Source organism: Corvus kubaryi, unplaced genomic scaffold, assembly GCF_017639235.1.
Source record: "Corvus kubaryi isolate FWS band 111438036 unplaced genomic scaffold, C.kubaryi_AGA036_p1.0 37300, whole genome shotgun sequence".
In the NCBI taxonomy this organism is placed as follows: domain Eukaryota; kingdom Metazoa; phylum Chordata; class Aves; order Passeriformes; family Corvidae; genus Corvus; species Corvus kubaryi.
In genome coordinates this window covers 6,171,982-6,194,886 of record NW_024581093.1, presented here as the reverse complement: position 1 = coordinate 6,194,886, position 22,905 = coordinate 6,171,982, and the positions used below count along the sequence as shown (strand labels likewise).

The 22,905-nt window shown below is 57.9% G+C and overlaps 1 protein-coding gene across 1 annotated transcript; it reads right to left on the bottom strand.

Annotated features, from left to right (window-relative positions):
* Positions 1–5,013: 5,013 nt before the first annotated feature.
* FHOD1 (formin homology 2 domain containing 1) lies at positions 5,014–21,592 on the bottom strand. Its single transcript, XM_042027314.1, has 22 exons — positions 21,374–21,592; positions 15,103–15,209; positions 14,901–14,965; positions 13,516–13,583; positions 13,317–13,422; positions 12,843–12,937; positions 12,310–12,421; positions 12,123–12,217; positions 11,891–12,034; positions 11,558–11,772; positions 11,294–11,404; positions 9,631–9,797; positions 8,465–9,384; positions 8,056–8,208; positions 7,758–7,940; positions 7,374–7,493; positions 7,060–7,221; positions 6,770–6,960; positions 6,505–6,697; positions 6,272–6,425; positions 6,010–6,186; positions 5,014–5,468 (listed from the first exon to the last, which is right to left on the bottom strand). Exons 1-22 carry the CDS (start codon positions 21,557–21,559, stop codon positions 5,386–5,388), a joined length of 3,807 nt encoding a protein of 1,268 aa, XP_041883248.1. The 5' UTR covers positions 21,560–21,592; the 3' UTR covers positions 5,014–5,385.
* Positions 21,593–22,905: the final 1,313 nt, after the last annotated feature.

The window sequence follows — 22,905 nt, the reverse complement described above, 5'->3', positions numbered from 1 at the left end:
GAGATGGTAGATGTGGCCATTCCCAAATTGCAACAGGAATTTCCACAACACCTTGAGAGCTGGGTTGGATGTCCATCTGTCCGTCCATCCATCCATCCCTTCCAGATCTCCTTACACATGGTCTTGGGATGCCCTCCTTGTGGGACACCTCAAGATGGGCTTGTAGATAGCTGTGGTGTTCTTTGTCATACCAGTCAGGGCTTTCTGTGGCTTTTCTCACCACAGGTCCAGCGTGGTGGGGCTGGACCAGCAGCATCATTTGCTGTCTCTGGCCGCTCCCCAGCTTTGCCCCAAAAGGCTGGTGTGCAGTCAGGGTGACTTTGGTGGCTATTCCCTTGAAGACAGTGCCTGGCCTTGTTCATCTGCCCATTGCCCAATCCCGAGGGTGCCTCCCAGCCACGCCGTGTTGTTGGGAAATGCCGGTGATAGCCCCATTACCTTTTGACCTACTTGAGCTCTTCCATACCGTTCTGTTAATAACAGCTCACCTTTCGCAGGGGAAGCGGGGCTGGTTCAACCACAGCCACCTCCCACACCCTTCCTGGGGCTGCTCAAGCAGGTCCCTGGGAGGGGGGACACACACACACACCACATCTTCCAAGTGCTCCCCTTGCCCTAGGCTGTTCCTCCAGCTCCTGGAGCCTCCCATGACTAACAGGTTTTGAGATAATTGTTCCACTCCCTAATCTGATCTGCAGAAGATTCATGACATTGTTTTCAAAGTGCCATAAGCCATTTCCAGGGGCTCTAAGCCCATGAGGGTTGTGATTCATCCACATGCTGCTGCCACAGGTACTTAATCTTCTTCAAAACAGCAAGTCCTTCTTCCAGGGCTATTATCTCCTCAGAAAACACCACCCAGTCAAGCGCCTAACAGGGCGCTTTGCCTGTTCAGTGCTGATGGATATTTGTGCCAGCTCTTCCTTCCTCACACAGGCCATGAGGTACACTCCTTCCCTGGGAGCAGTTGTCTGAGGAGAGGGGACCATGGGGCTGAAGCCTCCTTCAATGTCACTTGAGGGGTGGGTACCCACCATGGGCTGTCAAACCCACAGGAAAGGGGATGCTGGACTAAAGGGCTCCTTGTCTCCCACACAATGTCCTCAAAGAGCCCTTGAATGGACGTGGGTGAAGATGTGAGACACTGGAGCCCATTGGTGCCTGAGGCTGGAGACAGTTCAGGGGTGACAAAGGCTGTTGCACCACCTGGAATTAACTCTCATTTTGACCCAAAGCATCTTGCAGAGGACAGTGATTGATTACTCCTGGCACCAAATATTTGTGTCCTACTACTGAACTTGTGCACTTCTCTTGGTTCTGACTGAACTTTGTTACCATAGCGGGAACTCTGTTCTTGTGGCTTTCTTCTCTAGGGAGCACAGATCCACAGGTGGCTGTGATTCAGCTAAGCCAGCCTCAGCTCCAGGAAGCCTGTCCTGCACCCAACAACATCTCTGTGATCCTTTCCCAAACCTAAGGCAGGGGAAACTGAGTCTAAAAAAGCCCAGCCTGGAGGCACTTCCCATGGCACAGCCGACCTGAGCCACAGCCTCCATGGAGTCACCTTAGCTCCTTGCTCTGGGATTTTCTTCCTCTTCTTCCCCAGCATTTTCCATTCCTTGTTTCCAACTTAATTGACAAAGGACTTCTTTTGATCTTTCCTTACGTTTTCCAGCTGTAAATCACAGGTCACCTTTGGTGCCCATTGTCTGCTGCATCTGATGCCATGTTGGTGGAATCAGCCTGAGCCCCAGGCTTTGATCCTCAGCTGGATGGTGAGCACGGCCCAAACCTTTCTCCAGCGGCTGGGCAGGACCTCCTTGGTCCTGGGATGCTGTGGCTGGAGCAACTCCTTTGGGGAGTACCAGGACTGCTCCCCAGGACAGCCTTGCTGGCAGCATGGAGCATCCAGCCAAGCACTGACCCTGGGTTTGGCTCTTTCCAAACCCCTTTGTCTTCAGAACATTCCTGCCTCTGACTTGTTTTTTCAGGTTGTGCACAATCTGCAGGTATTTACAAAACACAGCTCTGTTTCCAGCCGCATTCATGGCTTTGGGAGGTTTCACCTTCTGCCCTGGTGAGGACCTTGTGTCACTGTGCCTGCACAGCCTTTGCCAGCCAGGCTTTCTGCATCACAGCTCCCCAAACCTGAGCTGATTTTGGGCTGCAGGGACCTTGCTCCTTTGGTGTGGCTATGAAATGTTAGTGATACTCCAAAGTGATTCCCTCTCCACTAATGCCTACTGCTCTCCTGGGGCATATGTGGTACCCATGCCAGCCTTGCTTTGCCAGCCCAACATCGACCTCCCATCTCCCATCTCTTCATACCCTTCACAGAGTCTGTACCTCAGCATTGGGGTGATGGGGACAGGGGAAATGCGTCTCCCTCTTGTCCACAAGACAGATGCCAGGGGAAGCCAACTGGAACATGCTCCAGGTGACATCCTGCTCCCTCTGCTCCTAGGGAAGAGGGCAGTAGGTCACAACAGCTGTGACCTGGTTCCCATCCCACACCTCCATCCTGCTGGGGAAGGTGATTGCAGAACGAAGCATGTTGTCAGCCTGAAGTTGCTTAAGAGGGTTGAGGCCAGGAAGTAGAGTAGGTGTCCTCCAGCTGAGGCAGGAGGAAGAATTTTGGGGGGGGGGTTGATGATCATAATGCTTCTGGAAGGTGGTCAAGGTGCACCAGTGCTTGCAAGAAGTGCTTGAAATGGCTCTGACCTGGGAAGAGAAGAGAGGTTGTGCTGTCACTGATGGGAATTGTGCTTCCCACGCAAGGTGGTGGGGCTTCATGGCAACCACAAGGCCAGGACCACAGGCAATCCCCCACCCTGAGCTTGGGGGTGGCATTGGGGACATGCCCATGTAGCATGAATCTGGAGCTGACCTCGGAGTGTGGCAGCAAACAGGACCCTGTGCTGGGACAGTCCCATGGAAAAGGTGGGATGGAGAAGGCAGGGGACATCTTCTATCACAGCAAGGATGGAAGACACAGAAGAGGGTAAATGCAACATAAAGTGGAGCCAGGCTCGTTCCTGCTGTCCCCTGCTCCTCCCCACTGCCTGGAAGGGGGCCAGGGCAGGATGGGGCCAGGGACAAGCCCTGGAGACACAGCTGATCATAGGGGACAGGAGCCTGTCCCCGCCAGCCAGACAAACAGCCAGGACCAAGGACGCGGCTGTCATTCAACAGGAGACATGAAAGAGGCAGGATGTGTCGCTGGGTAGGGGGAGCAGGGTGCAGCCCTGCCGGGTGCCAGGCAAGGGACAGCAACAAGCTGAAGGCCAGCGGCGAGTGCCTGAAGAGCGGCAGGACACCGGGCGTCCTTTTGGGACGTGAAGCGTCCTTTAGGGTGGCCTCCCCGTGCGTGTGGCCACCATGCCCCCTCGTGGCAGCGAGACACAGCTCGTGGTCGCGGGCTGGCGTGGGCATGAAGGGAGGGATGGAGATGGGGAAAGGAATGGAGGTGCTGGGTGCCACGGGGTGCCCTGGCAGGGTCACTTCATCCCACCTCGAGGAGCCAACTGGGGATGCAGCACGCCAACCCCATCACTGCTGATGCTGCTAAAGCCACACGTGCCCCAGGTGACTGCCACAAACCCGCCTCAGCTCGCAAAGGTGCCTGCAGGATCCTGCCACCCCCTCTCCTTCCCAGGGGGTCACCCCTGCCAGTTGTATTTTTGGCATAAACCACTTGTGCTGTGGCCAAGCCAAGCACTTCAGGCGCCGCTCAAGGGCAGCATGTGTCCAGGGCCAGGCTGGGAGTCCTGGAAATAACACCAAGGCTGAAAAAAAAAAAAGGTGGAAAAACCCAAACATGTTCCCCTGCACCCTGCCTCAGTTTCCCCCAGCAAGCCCTCAGGAGTAACAATCCTGGGATTGTGACATGTGTAATGTCACTTTAGGTGCCTAGAGTAGGTGCAGGAGTCAAGAAGGTGCTTTCTCAACCCTTTCTCCTTCCTCCTGTGTCTCGTTGTTGCCTATCATAACCTCTTTGTCCTGTTTTTGCAGCCCCAAGTCAAGCACCCAGAAGGCAGGAAAGCCAGACCACATCTTGGGGCACTTCTGGGACACCTGCAGCTCTCAGTGTGGCATCTTGCTGCTCTCAGGGCCACTCAGGAACATCTCAGACACACTGCAAGCTGGGGCAGGCTGGCATGTCCAGCCTCGTGGGAGAGAAACAACCCTGGGCAGAGATAGCCAGGAGGAAAAAGCTGCCCTGCCCTGTGGAGTTCTTCTTCATTCCTTGAACACCACAGAGACCTGCTGTGCGGGTTCAGGGCTGGAGGCAGCGCCAGGGCAGCGCCGAGGTGGAGCTGTCATGATGGATGACATGACACCATTCCCAAATGCCTCCACCACAGGTGACAGTGCCCAAAGCACCACAGCTGGCAGAGGGGGATGCTCAGGAACGGTACCCACCTGTGAGGAGCATCACAGCCAGCACCCAGTGTGGGGTTTAATCTGTGTCTGGCATGGCATGAGCCACACTGGGACAGGAGGTGGCAGGAACATCTCCTAGGCTGTCATGGGGACAAGCAGATGCTCTCCTTGATGTATTTATAGGAACAGGCAGCCAAGCACAGGTATTTCCGAGGCTTGCAGCTGGGGGACACATGGCTGCTGTCCCCTGGACCTGCTCCTAGAGGGGAACAACCACCCTGCCTCTGACCCAGGTCTGGGTCTGGCTAAACTCTCCAGGAGAGGTTTGTAAAGGAGAAGTGAGGTGTGAGATGATTTTACTGTGCTGTGGCCTTGTGCTCGAGCCGCTGCTCCTGCCCTTGAGTGTGCAGCCTTGAGCCTGGCAGCAGTCCTTGCTCCTTTTGGAAAGTCCCCCAGCTGTCCTGGTACAGAGGGGACTGTGCTGTCCCCAGAGGGACGATGGTGCCTGCAAGCCACAGGGCTGGCTGAGTGCTTGCCCCAGGCAGCAAGGCTGGGGATGCAAGAGGAGAGATACTGGCTTGGCCAGGGAGTATCACAGAATTCTGGCCTCTCAGGTACAAGAACAAGAGATGCTGGCAGCATATCAGATCATTTTATTGCCACAGCAGCCGTGGGCCAGACTCAGTTCCCAGAGGGGGTCTGAGTCCAGCCCCTTGACCCCTCTAATACTGTTGAGAAGATGAACCCTGAGCCTCCATGCATGGGTGCTGAGCATCCTCCATCCCGGTCGCCACAGAGCAGCTCTGGGGCATCACTCCCATCCTGCTGCCTGCACCCCCAGGAGCTGGAGGCCAGCAGGGAAAAGTGAGGCGAGGCCAGCAGGGAAAAGTGAGGCAAGGCCAAAGGTGCGTAGTGTCCTGATCCTGGAACCGCAGGGGCTGCCACCACGTCCTGCCGGGGGGCTGCTGGCAGTAGGGAGCAGCAGGGGCCCTCTCGGCCCCCTCAAACCTCCATGTCAGGTGCCCGCCCCAGGCCCAGTGCCTGCACCAGTTCATCGCTGAGCCCGCTCTTCAGCGTCCGCCGCACTGCAGGAAGAGGAGAGTGCGGCACTGGCAGCACGAGCAGCACTGGGTGCCAGAGTCCCCATGCACTGGGGGCCTGCCCAGGCAGGGCAGGGGTAATGGGATGCAGTGGCACAGACTGGTCTCAGGGTACGTCCTGCCTGGTGGGCTCAGCATGGCAGGTCATGGGTGGCCCATGGGGAAGGAGCCAGACAAGGCATGGGAACAAGGACACAAAGGACAAGGCATGAGGACAGAGCACAGAGACATGGAGATGGGACGAGGCATATAGACAGAGTACAGAGACATGGAGATGGAACAGAAGGCAGGGACAGAGATGTGAAGGAGTATGGGGACTGGGTAGAGCATGGGAAGAGAGATACAGAGATGGGACAGGGCATGGCAACAAAGAGAAAGGGTAAGGGGACAGGGACACAGAGCTGGGAAAAAGCATCTGGGCAGGGACACAGAGATGGGACAGGGACATGGAGATGGGACAGAGTACAGGGACAGAGCGCGGGAACAGAGATGGAACAGGGCACAAGGACACAGGGATGGGACTTACAGGATTTCCGATTGCCACGGGACCTCTTGCGCTCTTTGTTGGGGCAGGGTCGGGGGTTGGCATTGTGAGTCACTGATTTCACCAGCCGGTCCATGATTTCATCTGAAGCATCATCAGGGGAGCTGGGAACATCCTCCTGGGCTGGAGAGCCCTGGGTCGGGGTGCCATACCCAGTTCCTGTATGGGGATATTGAGGATGCTGGCACCAGCTGTTCCCAGCCAGCTGGGCATGCCTTGAGTTCCTTTGCCATCCTGCTCCTACCCTGGCTGGCTCTGCTGCGGCGGGCAGGGATATCTGTGGGGGAGGTCAGCACAATCTTCATGCTCTCGTGACCCGCTTCCATCTGCTCCTTGGGGCTGCTGGACACCACGGCAGATGGCAAAACTGCCTCGGCAATGCCAGAGAATTTCTCAGTCTGCAATGGGAGGAGAGGTTGGTGTTGGGGACATGGGGAGCATCACCTCCTGGTGGCACCCAGCCGAGTGTCCCCGTACCTCGGTGATGAGCCGTCCCCGGGTCTTGCTGCGCTCGCGGTGGGCAGCACGTTTCTTCTGCTGCTGCAGGACGCGCTCCCAGCATGTGCGGTACTCCAGGGCGAACTCCCGCAGCAGTTTGCAGATGGACGTCACCTTCACGTCCCGCGCCGCGCTCACCGGGTACCCCAGGTACAGCACGAAGGAGTGAAACCTATGGGAACACCGGTCACAGTGGGCCACCAAACAGACTGCGAGGTTCCTGCTGTGTCCCCAAGCCACCAACCTGTTGAGGACACGCCTGTGCACCACCTTCAGGACGATGATGCGCTGAGTGCTGTCCTTGAGGAACTCTGTCAGCTTGGTCTTCAGCACTGGCTTGGTCTCATGCTTGGCAATCACCTTCAGGTTGTGCCAGGAGGCCCTGCACCTCCGCTCCAGCTGCACCAGGCTGTTGGCCAGCTCTTCAAAGTCAATCTGGAAGAGTGAGATGTCAGTCCCTGGCCATGCTGGTGTAGCTGGGCAGCCACAGGACCCACACCCTATCCTTGCCCGGGTTCACCTGCCTTGCCTCACCTTGGCGGAGCGGGTGATGGAGGCAATTTCTGAGTAGAGGTCAGTGGTTTCTGGGAACTTCTCTACCACCATCTGGCAGAGATGGTAGAGCAGGGACTGCCGGTGCACCGTGTCCTTCACTTCCGAGACCTTCTCCAGGTAGCCCAGGTCAAAGCCTCTGCTCTGAAACCCAATGGACTTAGCAGGGACTCTCTTCCCTACTCCAGCAGACATCCAGTCTGCAGACCCACTGGGTCCCCACCAGCACCTCCCAGCTCCCCATGGACCCTTCTGGGTGCCCATGCTGCATGGCTGGTCCTCACCCTGCTCCTCACCTGGGAACCATTCAAGAAGTTGCCCATAGCCAGCAGTGTGGCCAAGATGCACTTGAATGTGTGATTTCTGGCCAGCTGCTCCATGCCTACCTTCAGATCAAAGAGCGGCTCTGCGATCTCCTGGGTGAGGGGAGAAGCAGGTGAGATCCCTTGGCCACTCTCTCCTTTGGGAACTTCAGCATTCACCCATGAGGACAACCACCTCCTGGTCAATCCAAGCCCATGCTTGCCTTGGGGACCTGAAGCCCATCCCCAGCCAGGATGGCACCTCCCATGTTTGGATTTGACTGGTCCTCACCAGAAACATGCTTGGCTCAGTGCTTAGCACTGCTGGGGTGTCAGCGGTGGGAGGGCAGAGGGGAGATGGGGTACATGGCTCCGTACCTGCTCCAGGCTTTCATAGTCCAGCTTGAAGGCCCAGAGCTGGAGCCTGGCTGTGAGGTCACTGATGGAAGACAGGGAGAGCAAGAACTGCTCTGCAGAGCCCAAAGGCACGTCAGGATTGGCCAACTGGGCCTCCTGGATCTTCTGTTTTTCCTCCTCAGTTGGGACCATGGTTAGGATTTTCTAGAGCAGAGAAAGAGGGATATGTCAGACTCCATGCACGGGATGTGTCATCCCAGGCAGCATGGCTTGGAGGTCTCCCAGCCTGGGGAAATGACCTTGCTTCTCTTGTGCTCACCTCAATCCCTTCCTTACTGACCGCAAACTCATCAAAGTTGAGCACAGCTGTCTTGATTATATGGATGGGTGGCAGCACGGTGAGGCCAATGTTGATGGCGTTGCTCCTCTTGGGGTCCAACACCACCACCACCTTCTTCCCATCGATGGCTTTCTGCAAAGAGGACAGGATGGACGGGGACAGCCAGGCAAAGGGCTCACCCTCATGAACTTATCATGAACACAGACCATGCAGTGAGCCAAACCAAATCTGTGCACTGCACATAATCATCCCCATTGAACCTCTGGGCTGCTGGTGCCCATCCTCGACACAGGGTAAGGGTGACAGTGCATGCCGAGGGTCCCCACAGGAACCCACAGTCTTCCTCCCACTCCTCAAGTCCCCTTGGCCAGTGGATGCCCACCGGTACCTTTGAGGTTGGCGCTTCCTTTGACCGTGACTCAAAGAGATGCTCCAGTTTGGCAGCATTGACCTCGACATTCTGCAGGGATGCCCAGAGTGTCCCCTGGCCGAACTTGCCAGGCCCCACAGTGCTATCCAGCTGCTTCAGCTCCTTCCAGAAGAGCTTCACTGTCCTCTTCTTCTTGGCCTGGGAGGGGCCATCTGTTGTTGAGAGGCCTGGCAGCCCTGGTGGGGGTGGGCAGCTGGGGACTGCAGGAGGTGGAGGTGGAGGGCAACCAGGGATAGCAGGAGGTGGAGGTGGTGGGCAACCAGGGAGGGCAGGAGGTGGAGGTGGAGGTGGTGGGCAACCAGGGATGGCAGGAGGTGGAGGTGGTGGTGGACAACCAGGGAGGGCAGGAGGTGGAGGGGGAGCCATGAATGTTCCAGCACTCATTGCTTCAATGCCAGGATGGAGGAAGGATCCGTTGGTCATTGGCCCCGTGTCCAGGATGTCAAAATCTTCTTCTTCCCCCAGATCAGTGAAGTCCAGGTCCTTGATCTTCAGCTGCACAGGGATGGTCTCCAGGCGCTCCCATGTCAGCTCTGTGTCCTTTTTGATGGGCATCATCCCAGTGTTCTCCAGCTTCTGCGTGTGGGTCTCGGCATCTATGCTGGACACGGCACGTACCAGCTTGGCATGGGCACTGGCCACTGGCCCATCTAGAGCCCTGCCACAGAGCCGGCCACTCTCCTGATCCTGGCTGCTACTTCCCTTGGTGTCCATTTCCACCTCGTCCTGGATCCGAGGGGGTAAAGGTATTTCATGGAACACCTTCTCCATTTCCGACTCCGAGGAGCCCTTGGCATAGAGCATGTCCAGCATAAACTTGGTGTCAGAGGAGATGGTGCTGCAGGAGTCAGTGGTGTCAGGTCGAGCCAAACGAGACCCTGCAGGGAGAGAGGAAGAAGCTGGGACACTCTGCTTGGAGGGGGCAAGTGGTGCTGGGCTCCACGTGGAGTTGGAGTCCTGTTCCTCATTGGGGTGTGCTCAGATGCCAGCATTTTTAGCGAGGTGCTACCACCAGCTCCTCCAAGGCTCTGTGTATCACAGGCATGGGATGAGGACAGAGGGGCCACTAATCCCCACCCCAGGGACCTGGATGAGCTGGGAACACACACCCTGGCAGCACCTACTTATGCTGGGTGGCTCCATCCTGGAATCAGAGGTGCCGTGGTCTCTTTCCCATGCAAGAGCAGTAGGATGCTCCAGTGTAGTATCGCTGAGGACATCGAGCCGTCCCTTGGCCATGGAAGAGATCTTCTCCTTTTGGGCTGCAGCCAGGTTTTCCAAAAAGCGAGCTCTGCAAGATGGGGTGGACATTAGCTGGGAGCAAAGCAGGGATGGGGACAACAGGGATAACCAGCACACCACACCATGCCACACTGCACAGCCAGTCCCACAGCACAGAAACCTCCTGCACTGGCCACACCGCATCAGGGACACCGAGGATTCAACCTCCTCTGAGCCCTGCAGAGAGAGGCAATGGCCCCATGGCTCAGGGACAGGGTCACTGCAGCCCCATGGAAGCTGAAGGCTTCTGCCATCAGGGTGCTGCTGTCACCAGTTGGTCCCAAAAGACCCGGTGCTCACTGCAACCTTCATCCAAAAGCTGCAAAACCCAGGAGGGCACCAAGGCAGGGACTTGAGGGCACGCTCCTGCTCCTCATTCCCTGTGTGGCCGGAGCCCAGATACCTCCAGCCGGGCACCAGTCCAAGGAAGCGCATGCCTGGAGACACACGCATGCCTCTACTTACTCAAACTTCTTCAAAATAGGCTTGTCCCCATGCAAGGAGGGGGCATCCTCCCGCCTGAGGGAAAACAGGGGTTAGCCCCCGCTGCTGGCAGCCCCTTGGGGCTTGTGTGTCCTGCACACACCACCTGGCAGCCCTCCAGCATGGCCCCAGGGTTCATGGGGAGCCAGGAGAGCCCTGGCGAGTCCCCTCCTACCCAGGCAGCACATGGCATCAGGTGCTGGAGAGATGGGAAATCGTCTCCTGCACCAGGCCAGGACACCTGGAGCAGGCTGTACCACCCCCAGCAGGGACACCTCACCCCAAAGCGGGAATCAGAGGGTGCCATATCCTGTGGGGTGATGGGGGAGTGGGTTGGGGTCCTGCAGATAGGAATTGAAGGGGAGAGGCGAGGGATGGGGGCAGCAAGGTGGGTGCAAGCGCCCACTGCCCCCAGAGCATCATAGGATAGGGCAAGGGAGAATTAATAGCACATTAAGCTGAAACAAAGTAGGTTTAAATTGGGTATTAGGAAGAAATTCTTCCCTGTGAGGGTGGTGAGACACTGGCATGGGTTGCCCAGAGAAGCTGTGGATGCCCCATCCCTGTAAGACAAGGCTGGTCTAGTGGAAGCATTGGAACTAGAAGATTTTTAAGGTCCCTTTCAACCCAAACTGTTCCAGGATCTTATGATTCTATCATCATGCTGGGAGGGAGCAAGCACGTGCAGAGCCCAGGCACTTACCAGACAGGGGCAGTTTGGTGCAGCCTGCAAAAGGAAAGACAGAAAGAGTGGGCAGAGGAGAGGGCAAGCGTGGGCAGAGAGGAGAATGAGGAGGAGCTGGAGCAGAACTGTGCATGCCCGAGGGATGCCTTGGAGCCCCTGGCTGGACCCTTTGACACCTGCTGCTCCCTCATACATATCTCCAGCTCCAGTGCCCTCCCAGACTGCTTCCTCCTGGGAAAGGCAGAGTGTGCCCTGGGATGGACACACCTCATGCTCCTGGGAGCCCATCCTGCTGCCCTGGGAGACCTCCATGCACCCAGCCCCTCCTGGCTCCTTACTTGTAGACACTGCGCTCTCCTGGGCCCGGGGGCTGCTCCTTCTCAGCCGCGGGGGAGGCCAGGGCCAGCCGCACGCTGGACGTGCTGTTGTAGATGCTGGTGGGACAGGGTCTGGAAGAAGGTGACAGGGACTGAGAGCAGGTCCCACAGGGCTGCTCTCCACCCTGGCACCAGCAATGGATCCAAGTGCTGTTTATGCGGCATCTCAGTGTCTCCACCATGCCAGGAGCATCCCCACCGCAGACCACCTCCAGCTGCACTTACTCTGCTGGGCTGGTCGGTGCAGGGACAGGCAGGGTGTCCTCAGCTGGGGCCTCCTTTGGAGTGCCAGGAGACCCCAGCAGTGGCTGGGCATCAGCACCGGCATCCTGGGAGCCACCCTGGCATCGCCACCCACGCCGGCCCTCGTCTGTCCTCCTCCGCTCTTTGCGTCCCCCTGGGGGCGGCTCTTCCACATCATCCTCCAGCTTGAGAGCACTCTGTGGAGGGACCAGGGTTATGGCACTGGGCACAGCAGCATCCCTGCCACCCCATGCACCCACCCTTCCTGCTGGAGGCAGGCAGCACACGGCCAGATCCTGCTGGAGCCCTGCTCACCTCGTAGAGTGTGAACTGCTGCTTCAAGTCGAGGTCGGTGCCCTTGCTGCCCAGGTACTGCTGCACCACCTGCTCCATGCCCTGCTGCTCCAGGCAGTCGGTCACATCGTAGAAGGTGTCCTGATCTGGGAGGGCTGCCAGTGTCTGGGCAGAATCAGAGGGATGCTGCTGGCACTGGGGTGATCCACACTGAGCCCCACCAGTGTGGCACCACAGGGACACCCTCACAGACCTTGTTGATCAGCGTCATGGTGAACACCAGCAGCTCCGTGTCAGCCCCATTGCGCTGCCCCAGGATGGCCATTAGGTTGGACCATGGACAGGCACCTGGGAAAAAAGGCACGAACAGGTGATATGCAGGCTGGGAGGGGACACTGTCCCCCAGCAGGGACCTTGCAGGAGGCTGGAGCTGCACCTACCTCTCGCCTGATCCACGGCATTGACGGCGCGGATGAGCAGCAAGGCGTTGGGCTCTGTGTACTCCACAAACACCAGGAGCAGCTTCAGTGCCGTCTTCACCACCAGGCGAAACTGGGACAAGGAATGGCAGCTGGGACAGCAGCAGTGGCAGGAGCCTGCCAGCGTGCTGCTGGGACACTGTGGGATGGCTGTGCCCATGCCCCAGGACTGGGAGCTTTGCCGTGGAGCCAGGGACCTGCAGCTGTGAGGCTGACGGCCAAGAGGCACTGGGAAGGGACCTGGAGCAGGAGTGTCTTACTCAAGCTCTGTGCCTGGGAATGTGGTCACATCAGGACAGGGAGCTCTGCAGATCCTGGGTGACTTCCAGATGGGTGGGAGTAGGACCCAACACAAGCAAAGGTACCAGGGTACCAAGCCCAGAGGCAGAAAGTGAAGTACATCCTCTGAGGGATGGTGCAAGGGAACAGCCACAAGCAGGGAAGGGGGTGCAGTGGAGGGCACAGACAGCTCCCCAAGAACAACAGGCACTCACTGGGCTTCCTGACAGCGTGTACAGCCACTGGACAGTCTCGTTGTGGTTGATGACACCCTGCATCCCATCCATGAAGAGCATGATCTGGCTCAAGGCTGCAAGGCAGAGAGTGGGCAGGCTGACGGTGCAGCAGGCAGGGGTTGGGAATTCCCATCCCTGCACAGCATCATCGCAGCAAGGGCGATGTCTGGCAGCTGGGAAGGCAGAGTAGCCCTGGCAGATTTGCTGGCTCACCCACCGTGAGTGCCAACATTCCTTCCTGGGGATAAGCATAGAATTGTGGAATGGTTTGGGTTGGAAGGGACCTTAAAGACCATCTCATTCCAACTCCCCTGCCACAGGCAGGGACACCTTCCCTTAGACCAGGTTGCATCAAAGACTCATCCAACCTGGCTTTGAACACTTCCAGGGATGGGGCATCCACAGCTTCTTTAGGCAACCTGCTCCACAGGTGCCCTGTGCCCAAATACCAACCCCGGAGGATGTAATTCTGGTAGTTCTGGTCAGCTTCTGCCCCCACTTTGATCAGGCATGTCAACCCCTCCAGGTTCACGAACTCTGGCACCAGGTCCTTGTCCTCCTGTGGGGAGAAGGCCAAGTGTTACCACAGTGTGGGGTGGGCAGCCAGCTCTGGGGGAGCCCCTGGCCCCCCACTGCACCAGCACCACCTCACCTGGAAGAGCTGCTTCAGGGAGAAGAGGGACCTCCGCAGCTCCGGCCCCTGCGAGTTGTACAGCTTCTCTGGGAGGAAAGGAGAGACGTGGTGGGAGGGGCTCACTGCTGAACCAGCACTGCTTCCTGGGACAGCCCCACATCCTGATCAACCCCCGTGCCCCCTGCCAACCCCCGTGCCGGCACCGCCCCGGCTGTGGGACACACTGGCTGGAAGCAGCTGCTGTTCCACAACTACATATTTCAGCTCTGCCACTTTCTTATTTCCTTTTTTTTGCCCTTTTTTTTCTGACCAGATATGACAAATATCCCCTTTGGTTTCCTGTGCAGAACCTAAACATGAACACAGGCAGGAGGCTGAGCTACTTTTAGCCGTCTCTCCCTGGGCACAGCCATGCCATGGTCCCAGAGTTCCCAGCAGCCCCAGGGCTTGGGAAAAACCACAGGATGAGGATGGGAAGGATGGTAGTGTGACATGGGTTGCTTGGGGGCAGGACTGTCACTGGGCTGGAGACTATGTGCTTATGGGGGTGATGCCTGCAGGCAGGAGCCAGTGTGGAGCAGCCGGGGCATTGGGAAGCTGGAAGGCCCCATGAAGACACCAAAGCCATTGGGAGCCAGCACTTCCCACATGCAAAAATTGAGTTAGCCATGCATCCCAACTTATTTGGGTCAGGCTTAGAGCTGTAACAAGCCAAAAACAAGATGTCAAGTAGTCCTCCAGATATGCCCTGTAAAACACAGTGTCCCGGCAGCCTCCTCCACTCGCTTATCAGCTTGTCAGACAGATGAGAGGGAAAGCAGGGCAGCTGGGAGGGAAAGCAGAAGAGCTCAGGGTTCAGACAGAGCCTGGGAACTGCTGACAAAGAGCATGACCATGACCCTGACCCTGGGCTTCCTGCCCCTTCCCGCATAGCTCAGCTGCAGCCCTGCACAGCCAGCCCAATGCCCATCTGGCATCACTCTGCTCAGCGCTTGTTTTCCCCCTGCCAAAGACAAAAAAACGTCTTGAGACTCCTGAATATTTTGCAGGACCTCAGAGCAGGCTGCCTGAATGATGGCAGCACTTTCTGCTGCGCAAGAGCCTTTTGTTTATGTCTTCGCAGCTATATTCAGAGCTTGCCTGAATGACCCAGAATAACTGCAGTGGGCGGTGGGCTCCCAGCCCAAGAGGCAAAAGTCCTGATCTCTGAGGATGGAGGGGATTAACCCAGCGGGTACCCCATGAGGACCATGCCCCCTGATCTCTGGGAGGAGTTATGGGGTGGAAGCAGCCCTCTCCATCATAAAAAGCCTGGCCACAACTCACTGCCGAGGCCAAACCTCCACCATCCAGGGCAGTGGAGCTGCTGGAGCAGCCTGAAGGAGAGAGCAGCCCCAACTCACCGATGATGGCGTGGACTCGGACGGAGAGCTGCGTGCGCAGGATCAGGGTTGGCCGTCTCCCCTTCCTAAGGTGGAGGAAAATGCAGTGTGAGTGCCTGCAGTGGGATCACCACAGCCCCTGGCTCCTTGCCCCTGGTGTTCACACACATGTGGAGTCCCTGTGTCCTCTTCCCACAGGGCTCAGGTACCCCATGTGCCTCACCTGACCTCCTCATAGAAACCCTCCAGATCATCCTTCTGTTCCAGCAGGGACAAGTCAAGGTCCAGGTAGTGTCCAGAGGGCGAGACCTGCAGCGTGCAGTCCTCCAGCTGGGGATGCAGACAGCCAGGCTGAGCGCCCACGCCCACCACAGCCCTCCTGGCTCCCAGAGCATTCCCAGGTCACCCTCCTGCCCACACCAAACTCAGCTGGCAGACACATCCTGGAGTGGGGTGGCATGTCCCACTTGTCCCCAGCCACTGGCTCTGCAGGGAGATGCCCCAGCACCCTCTGCCTCAGCCTGGTGCTAATTGTGGAGAAACATGGAGCCCCAGGCTGGAAAAGGCTGAGTGAGGGCGGTCCTGCTGCCATTGAGGTCCTCGGCAATCCCTGGGTGGGAACCATGGTGAGAGGTTGATCGGCTCCCTGAGGCTCCCCTTAGTCAGCAGGGTGCGACTGGGGCAGGATCTGTCTCCTCCCAGGGCTGGCAAATTGCCCCCGCCTGCAGGGATTGGGTCTGAGGGAACTGTCAGGCACTCAGCCCAGCCAGGGAGACCCCAAACCAGGGCAAATCCCTGGGATGTCCCCTGGATGACACATCCTCTGACTCAGCCCACAGCCACGTGGCATCTTCCATTGAGATGGGGATAAGCACAGCCCTGAGACAAGGCTGGGGCGAGGGCATCTACCCAGAAAGTCCATGCACAGTGCCTATGGTGCACAGCCAGTGGGCACGGCTCCCACAAAGTCCCTGAGGTGCCCTGGCACCAGCAGCACCCCACAGCACCCAGGCAGGTCTTTTGGGACACAGGAATTCACCCTCGAGGCATGAGTAGAAGCAGAGGGAGGGCAGTGTCAGCACCCTGCCTCCTCTGCACATCTGGATCTGTTCCTAAAGCATTTGCAACTCCCTTGCCCCACCCTCGCCCTGCTCACCCCACCTCCAAGGAACAGATCTGCATGGCAGGAGCTGAGGACCAGGGATAAAACCCCATTATTAAAGCTGCTCGTGGTGCAAACAAGAGCAAGCAGCGCAAGCAGCAATAGGGGAGAGAAGTGGGGAGCCATCAGCCATCTAAAACCCCACCTCAATTTCAGCTCCAAATTGCAAAAGCTCCAAGCACAGTCTTGTGGCTGAGGAGCTCAGATGGGAACAGCTTCTCGGCCTTTCCCATCAATGCCTTTCCCCACCGTGGCCCTGGAGATCCCACAGCAATACTGGGTATGGCTCCTGCATCTCACTGGGGTTCCTTTCCATGACATTCCCATCTCCTTGCATCCCAGCATTGTGCACAAGCTCACACATATGAATTCACTGTGAGTGTGACGTTAATACCAGAGGGCAAAGTAAAACGCCACGGGCATTGAAGCAATTAATGCTGACCACGCCTCAGGATAGCAGGCAATTTGGCAGGGCACTGTTGTTGGGTTGGACGTTGATGTGTCCCACTCCACCTCCTGTGGTCACTGGCTACGCCAGCCAGCCATGGCAATGTGCAGCAAACACAGGCTGCTGGCAGTGGGCAGGTACTCCTGGCTGCCAGCTCTGCCTTCACAGCGAGAGTCCCTAATGCTGACCCCACACAGGGTTTGCTCGCTGGGGAATGCTTCAATGCCTCCACTGAGACAGGCTGTCCTGCATCCCTGCTCTACCTGGACATCCCTGCATCCACCCAGCCAATCCTGCATACTCCTGGGCATCCTCCCAGACACCTCTGTGTCCTCCTGGCCTCCCCTGCATCCCCATAGGCATCCCTGCAGCCTCCTGGGCATCACCTCAGGCATCCCTGCATCCACCCAGGCACTCAAACACAGCGAGAGCAGATCACCTCCAGTACAAAAGCCTTGCCTTCTCTGGGCTGCCACAGCCCCAGCAAGCCAGAGTTAACATCCCTAGCTCCTTCGGGGCTGGTGACACATCCCAGCTGGTGGGGGGAGGCCAAGCCCCTGGGACCTGACCCCGCGTATTTCCCGTGTGAGCTTGGCAACGTTTCCCACTAGGGATGCTCCAAGCACTGGGCCCTGGTTTGGCTGTGGCCCCCCTGGCAAACACCATCCCCTGGGGATGGAGAGAGGCTGTCCCAGGCTCCTGCTGCCCTGCCAAAAATCCTGGGCAGCACTTCCACACCAGGGAGCACCGACTGCCCCAGGGCCAGGGGTTATTCGGACAAGGGGTTTATACCATGTAGGATCAAGCTGGGATCTCAGTGTCGGGCTGCTGGGGGCAGCAAGTTGGGGTCACAGGTTACTGATGGCTCCCAGTGCGGGGTGGCTCTGATCCACCTCTCTCATGCCTGGTAAACCATTATAAAATGAGCCAGACTTTGATGGCAATGGGGACTTAAGGGCAAAGCAGAGCTGGGAGAGGAGAGTGTCCCATGCTCACACATCCAGCCCACAGCTCCTGGGAGTCCCAGCCATCCTGCAGCAAGATGGATGCCCTTCACCCATTCACGGGGAGGTTCTGGGGTCTTACTGAGGACACAATGCTGGTGCCAGTCCTGATGGGTGACAAGGACCCACGACCTAAAAAGGTTTCTCTCTCTGTGTTGAATGCCCCATCCCTGGAAGTGTTCAAGGCCAGGTTGGATGGGACTTGGAACAACAGGTCTAACGGAAGGTGTTCTTGCCCATGGCAGCAGGGTGGAACAAGATGATCCCTTTAAGGTCCCTTCAAATCCAAACCATTCCAGGATACAATGGGGGTGTGATGGAGACCTCCCCACCTCCAATATGGAGACATTGTCCACACACAGACGAACTCACACCACCCACCACAGCATCACATTTTCCTGCTCACCCCTATCACACCATCCCCTACATGGGAGGATGCTCCAAGGCCAGGCAGCAAATATCCTCTTTATCTGCCAGCAAAGGAAACACTTTTACTCCCTTGTAACACTTTCTTTTTGCAGTAACCACAATTTCCCAACATCGCTGCCTCTCTTCTACAAAGGCTATGGGGAAATTACAGAAAAAATGTATTATTTAAATATAGTAGGCAGCAGCTAAACACAAGGCACCGACCGGTCAGAAAGCCCTGGCATCACCAGCTGCTGCTCACCCTCCCAGAACACCAAGGGGCCGATGGTTTATAGAGCTACCCTGCAGGACCAACTCCAACCCCAACCTCAGCCAAGGGCATTCACCACAATTTAGTTGCAGGGCTAAGAGGGGTGTCCACTGCCAGGGCACCCAGGTGCTGTCCCCTGTCCACTCCTGCATGATGGATGGCAGCAAGTGGATGAGAACACTGCCACTGCGGGGGCGGGAGATAAAACCCAAGCCAGGAGGGATCTCTGGAGGTCACCCAGAGTTGCCCCAGAAGTGCAAACTTGCTTCCCTCTTGAAGCTCCTCCAGCTGGGCTCATTGCTCATTAGTAAATCTCTCGTTGGTCATCAACAGATCGGTGGCAGCAGGAAGATCCCAGTCCTAGGCAGCAGCTGGAAAAGCCATGGCATGAATGCCTGCCTGCAGCTCCCTCCCCAGGATCCATGCAAGGATGGTGTTGGGAGCTGGGGAGTGCTGGGGGCTGCTGAGCACCAACACTCAGCACTAAGCAAGCAGCAAATTACGGGAAAGCAGTGCCACTGATGACCCCTCCTCACCACTTCTGTGCCTTCCAGAGGTTAGTGGGGCAAAGACCCTCACCGAAGCCCTCCTCAAGCCTGTTAGGAAACAGAAGGCAACAGGGCTGTGGGATGGGACACTTCACACACGGGAGATTGCCCCACCAGCACTTTTATCGAGCACAAGAGCTCTCAGCAAGCTTATGGCACTGAGGCCATCGAGCTGTTTGCTCTTCCCAGATTTCCGGAGGAGGAAGGAGAAAGCAAAACTCGAGCCTGAAGGGTTTTGCAATTGTTTGGAAAAATCCCCAGATTCAGAGGTGAGATAGTGCTCAAGGGAGGCAAGGGAGTGCAGGGGCCTTTGGGGACATAAAGGACAGCCAAAAAAACCTGCCCTGTCAAAACCTGCCTGAGGTTCAGAAAACGCCCACGCCCTGCCCAAGCATCACCCAAGGGTACTAGAAAAATGCTGGAAAGCAGGAGAAGATAGTATCAGCCTGGAGGCAAACAATGCAGCAGCAGCAAACAAAGCGGGAAGGTATTTCCAAGCACAAACACACTTCCCGGAGAGCATGAAAAAGTCATCAGCGACAGGTCATGTTCAGGGAGAGGAAGCACCAAGGGTGTCATGGGGCAGGACAGGCCGTTCAAGGCAGCAATGCCTGCACCAGAAACCTCTTTCTCATCATCTCTAAGCTGTTCCCAGCACAGGGAGCTGCTTTGCTGGGCCCAGCAAGGGCAGGACTCAGCTGCTCTCCCATGGCGGCTCATCCCCTGGCTGCCTGCAGCTCAATCCTCCTCCTCCGATGAGTGTAACCCCAGCCCAGCTCCCTCCTGATTGCTGCATCCTCTTCCCAGTGCTCTGCAGGTCCAGGCATGCTGCCCAGCAGGACAAACCTGGCACCAGGCATCCCCAGATGAATTTTTTTACAGCCAGTTCCTTGGGAAAAATCCGACTGTTCATTTACTAATTTTAGCGCGGTAACTAATGGAGCTGAGTGCTACCTGGCACAAAGGGCACCAGGGGAGCCTTTGGCTGGTCGTGCCAGGGGAACTGGCTGCATGGCTCCAAGGGTGCAGCTCTGAATTTGGACTGAACTGGATGGTTTGGGAGACTGACCTCACTCCACAGGCTGTAAATCCCACTGCAGGAGGCTCCCAATGAACACGTTTGCTCATGCAAACCCCAGCCAGCATCCCAGCTTGTCAGGTGGGGCATTTTGCAGCCCTTGCTGCCTCCGAGAGCTCCGTGTGGTAAAGGCAGCATGGTTTATAACCTATATAATCCAGAAATCTGGTTTATAAACCCAGAACAGGATCCCGGCTGTTCACCTGTTACTTCACCAAGGGTCATGGGATGGTATAGGGAAACTACAGGAAAAAATATCCAGAGCTTGGCTTGGGCAGAGAACAGAGCCTGAAATCCCAGGGTCAACACACTTCTGCTGGGCACAGGACCTCCTTGCAAAGCTCCTGCCCTCGGGAACGCAGTGTCCAGTCTCCCCTCCCCCTCCCACTGCCCCGTGCCACCATGGCAGCACTGCGGGCTGGCGATCCCGTTACAGCCAGGTCCTGCCCAGGGAGCACAGCACACGCCTGAAATTTGAGTTTGCTCCATTCGTCATGTCTCCAGGCTGTTTGTTCCCAAACAAACTCCCTTCAGTCACCGCCTAAAAATCCCATGATGGCGACAACATGAGACGCTACTTCTTTGCTCCAATAAAAATGAAAAGGGGGATAAGGGGGAGGTTTGTTTGGTGCAGGGAAAAGTCTCAAAGTGATCCCCTCTCCCCTGGCAGGCCAGCAAGTTCAGTGTCGGGCACACGGAGCTGATTTTCCCCCTCCTGCTGCCCCATCTCTCTGCTCCGGCTCTGACTCCACAATCCCCCAGCCAGCCTGGGTTCCTGCCTCCCTTCCCTGCACTCCTCTATTGCTGCAAGACGGAGATGCTCAGCTACTGCCAAGCTCTGCTGGGTCTCGCGTTCCTAAAGAGGAAAACAAGCCTGTCCCCATCCTGAGAAGGATGCTTCGAGAGCATCACACCCACAGGAGATACGCTGGGAGGGTCCCCTGTCTCCCCTGTCTCCTCCACTTCCCAGCCCGACTCAGGCTTGAGGACACACAAAAAGATAGGGTGCCTCGCTTCCCATTCGGCCTCCTGCCTTCCTCCCACCTGAAGGAAATTGCTCAGCATGAATTTCCGTATTGCTCTCTGGTGACAAAGCTGCTGGCGGACGGGTGAGATGAGGGGCCGGTGAGGGGCTGCAGGGGCTGGTGGCCCCCCGCCCCCAGCTTCACCTCCCCAAGTTCCAGGTGCCGCAGCAAGCAGGAACACTGCAAAGGTCCCGAGGGCTGGGGAGCCGGTGCGCTCCGCTCCTGGTTGCCCGCGTGGAAGCGGGATGCCGGTGGGGAACACGCTGCCTGGCTCAGCCCCGACCACACGGGGATGGACGCCTGCCGTCATCCTGCTTCCCCCTGTCTGGGTTCCTGCCTGCTCTGAGCAAACACATCCTCTTCCTCCCCGCCGACTCACTCCGGCCGGCCGAGGCTGGCATGTCCCGCGGGGGCTCACCAATCCCGCCGTGACTCACACCGGGAGCGCTGCCCGGGACACAACCGTTCGATCCCTCGCCCCCCGGTCCCCTCTGGCCGGTAATCCCGTCCCCGCACGGTGCTTTCCCCGCCGCCCGCCGTTCCTGCTCACCGGCAGCGGGGCCCCGACCAGGCGGTGCAGCGCGGGCAGCTGCGCCCCCAGGGCCAGCGCCTCCTCCACGGCGTAAACCGGGGCTCGTCGGGGCTCCGGGAAGCTGCCGAAGGCGAAGGGATCCGCGTCCTCCAGGTACTGCACCCGGCATGGCACCGTCGCCTCCGCCGCCTCCGCCACCGCCATGGCCCCGCCGCCCCGGCCGCGCGCGACGCCGCACCCGGGGCGGACACGGCCCCGGCCCGGCCCCTCCGCCCCTCCCCGTCCCGGGAGAGGCCGCTCGGTGCTCGGCGCGCCCTCCCGCGGGCGTCCGGAAAGAATGCTCCAGGCTTCGGGATGCTCCAGGCTCTGGGGGGCTCCACTGGGACGCTCTGGCATCAGGGATGCTCCAAGCCTCGGAGGGATGCTCCGGGTTCTGGGGACCTCTATCAGGATACCCTGGCGTCGGGGATATCCAGAACCCAGGTTGCTCTGGCGTCAGGGGTGCTCCAGGCCCTGTGGGGCACCACTAGGATGCTCCAGGATGCTCCAGGCCCCGTGAGGCTCCAGGCTGCTCCGGGGGGCCAGGGTCTGATCACCCCAGGTGAACTGGAGCACGGATGGGCAGCTGGACTCCATCTCCCCATCCTGGGGCAGGGGGAAAGCAGCACAGGATGAGCTTCCTGGATCCAGGGGTGTTGTGGGGCTGCCCTGGAAATGGGACATGCTGAGCTCAAACTGCAAAGCAAAGCTTGTGTAAAACCCATTTTACTTTCTCTTTGACAATGACAATGTTGGATGTTGGACAATGACAATTGTTGTCGGACAATGACAATGATCAGATGTGGTGGAGCAGTGGGCAGGGAGCTTTCCCCTTGCTCCTTCCTCCAGCCTGCGTTCCCCAGCCGTTGGCTTCTGCTGGCAAACATTTGTAGTACATTTGTACCCAGGCAGAGAGATGGGAAAAGGCGATGCCACCGAGGCTACCAGGGAAGTGTCCTATGGCCCATTCCTACCTGGCCAGTGGGCTCAGCCTGGCACTCAGCATCCGAGAGTGCCCATGCCATAGGCACTACCAGCCAGAGGTCTTGCTCTGGTTAAGGTGTCCTGTCCTGTCCTCCAGACCAGAGCTGGCTCTCCATGGAGCACTCTGCCAGTGTCTCTTCTTGCCCCCTGGCGAGCATCCCCTCTCCCTGGGCTGCTTGGGCATAGCTTGCTGCCCACCCAGGGCATGGGGTCCTGGATCTCCTGGATTGGGAGCCTCAGGGATGGGGTGTGGGAGATGGGGCACCTCCCAGAGCATGGGGGATGGCCTAATCAGCAAGCAGGAGGTTTTAGGAGTATCTGAGAGGGGCTGAGGAGATAAAGGGGAGACAGAAATCTTGGGGATCCCCCTGGGGTGCTCCCAGGCTGGTGCTCAGGCAGCACCTGGGGCAGGGGTGGATGGTTTCAGCTGGGAAGGGGCTGGCTGGGAGGGGGATTGAGTGTGGGGGAAGACCGGGAATTTGGTGGGTGCGTGAGGACTAAGCCAGGGTGGGGGGACTCAGACCATC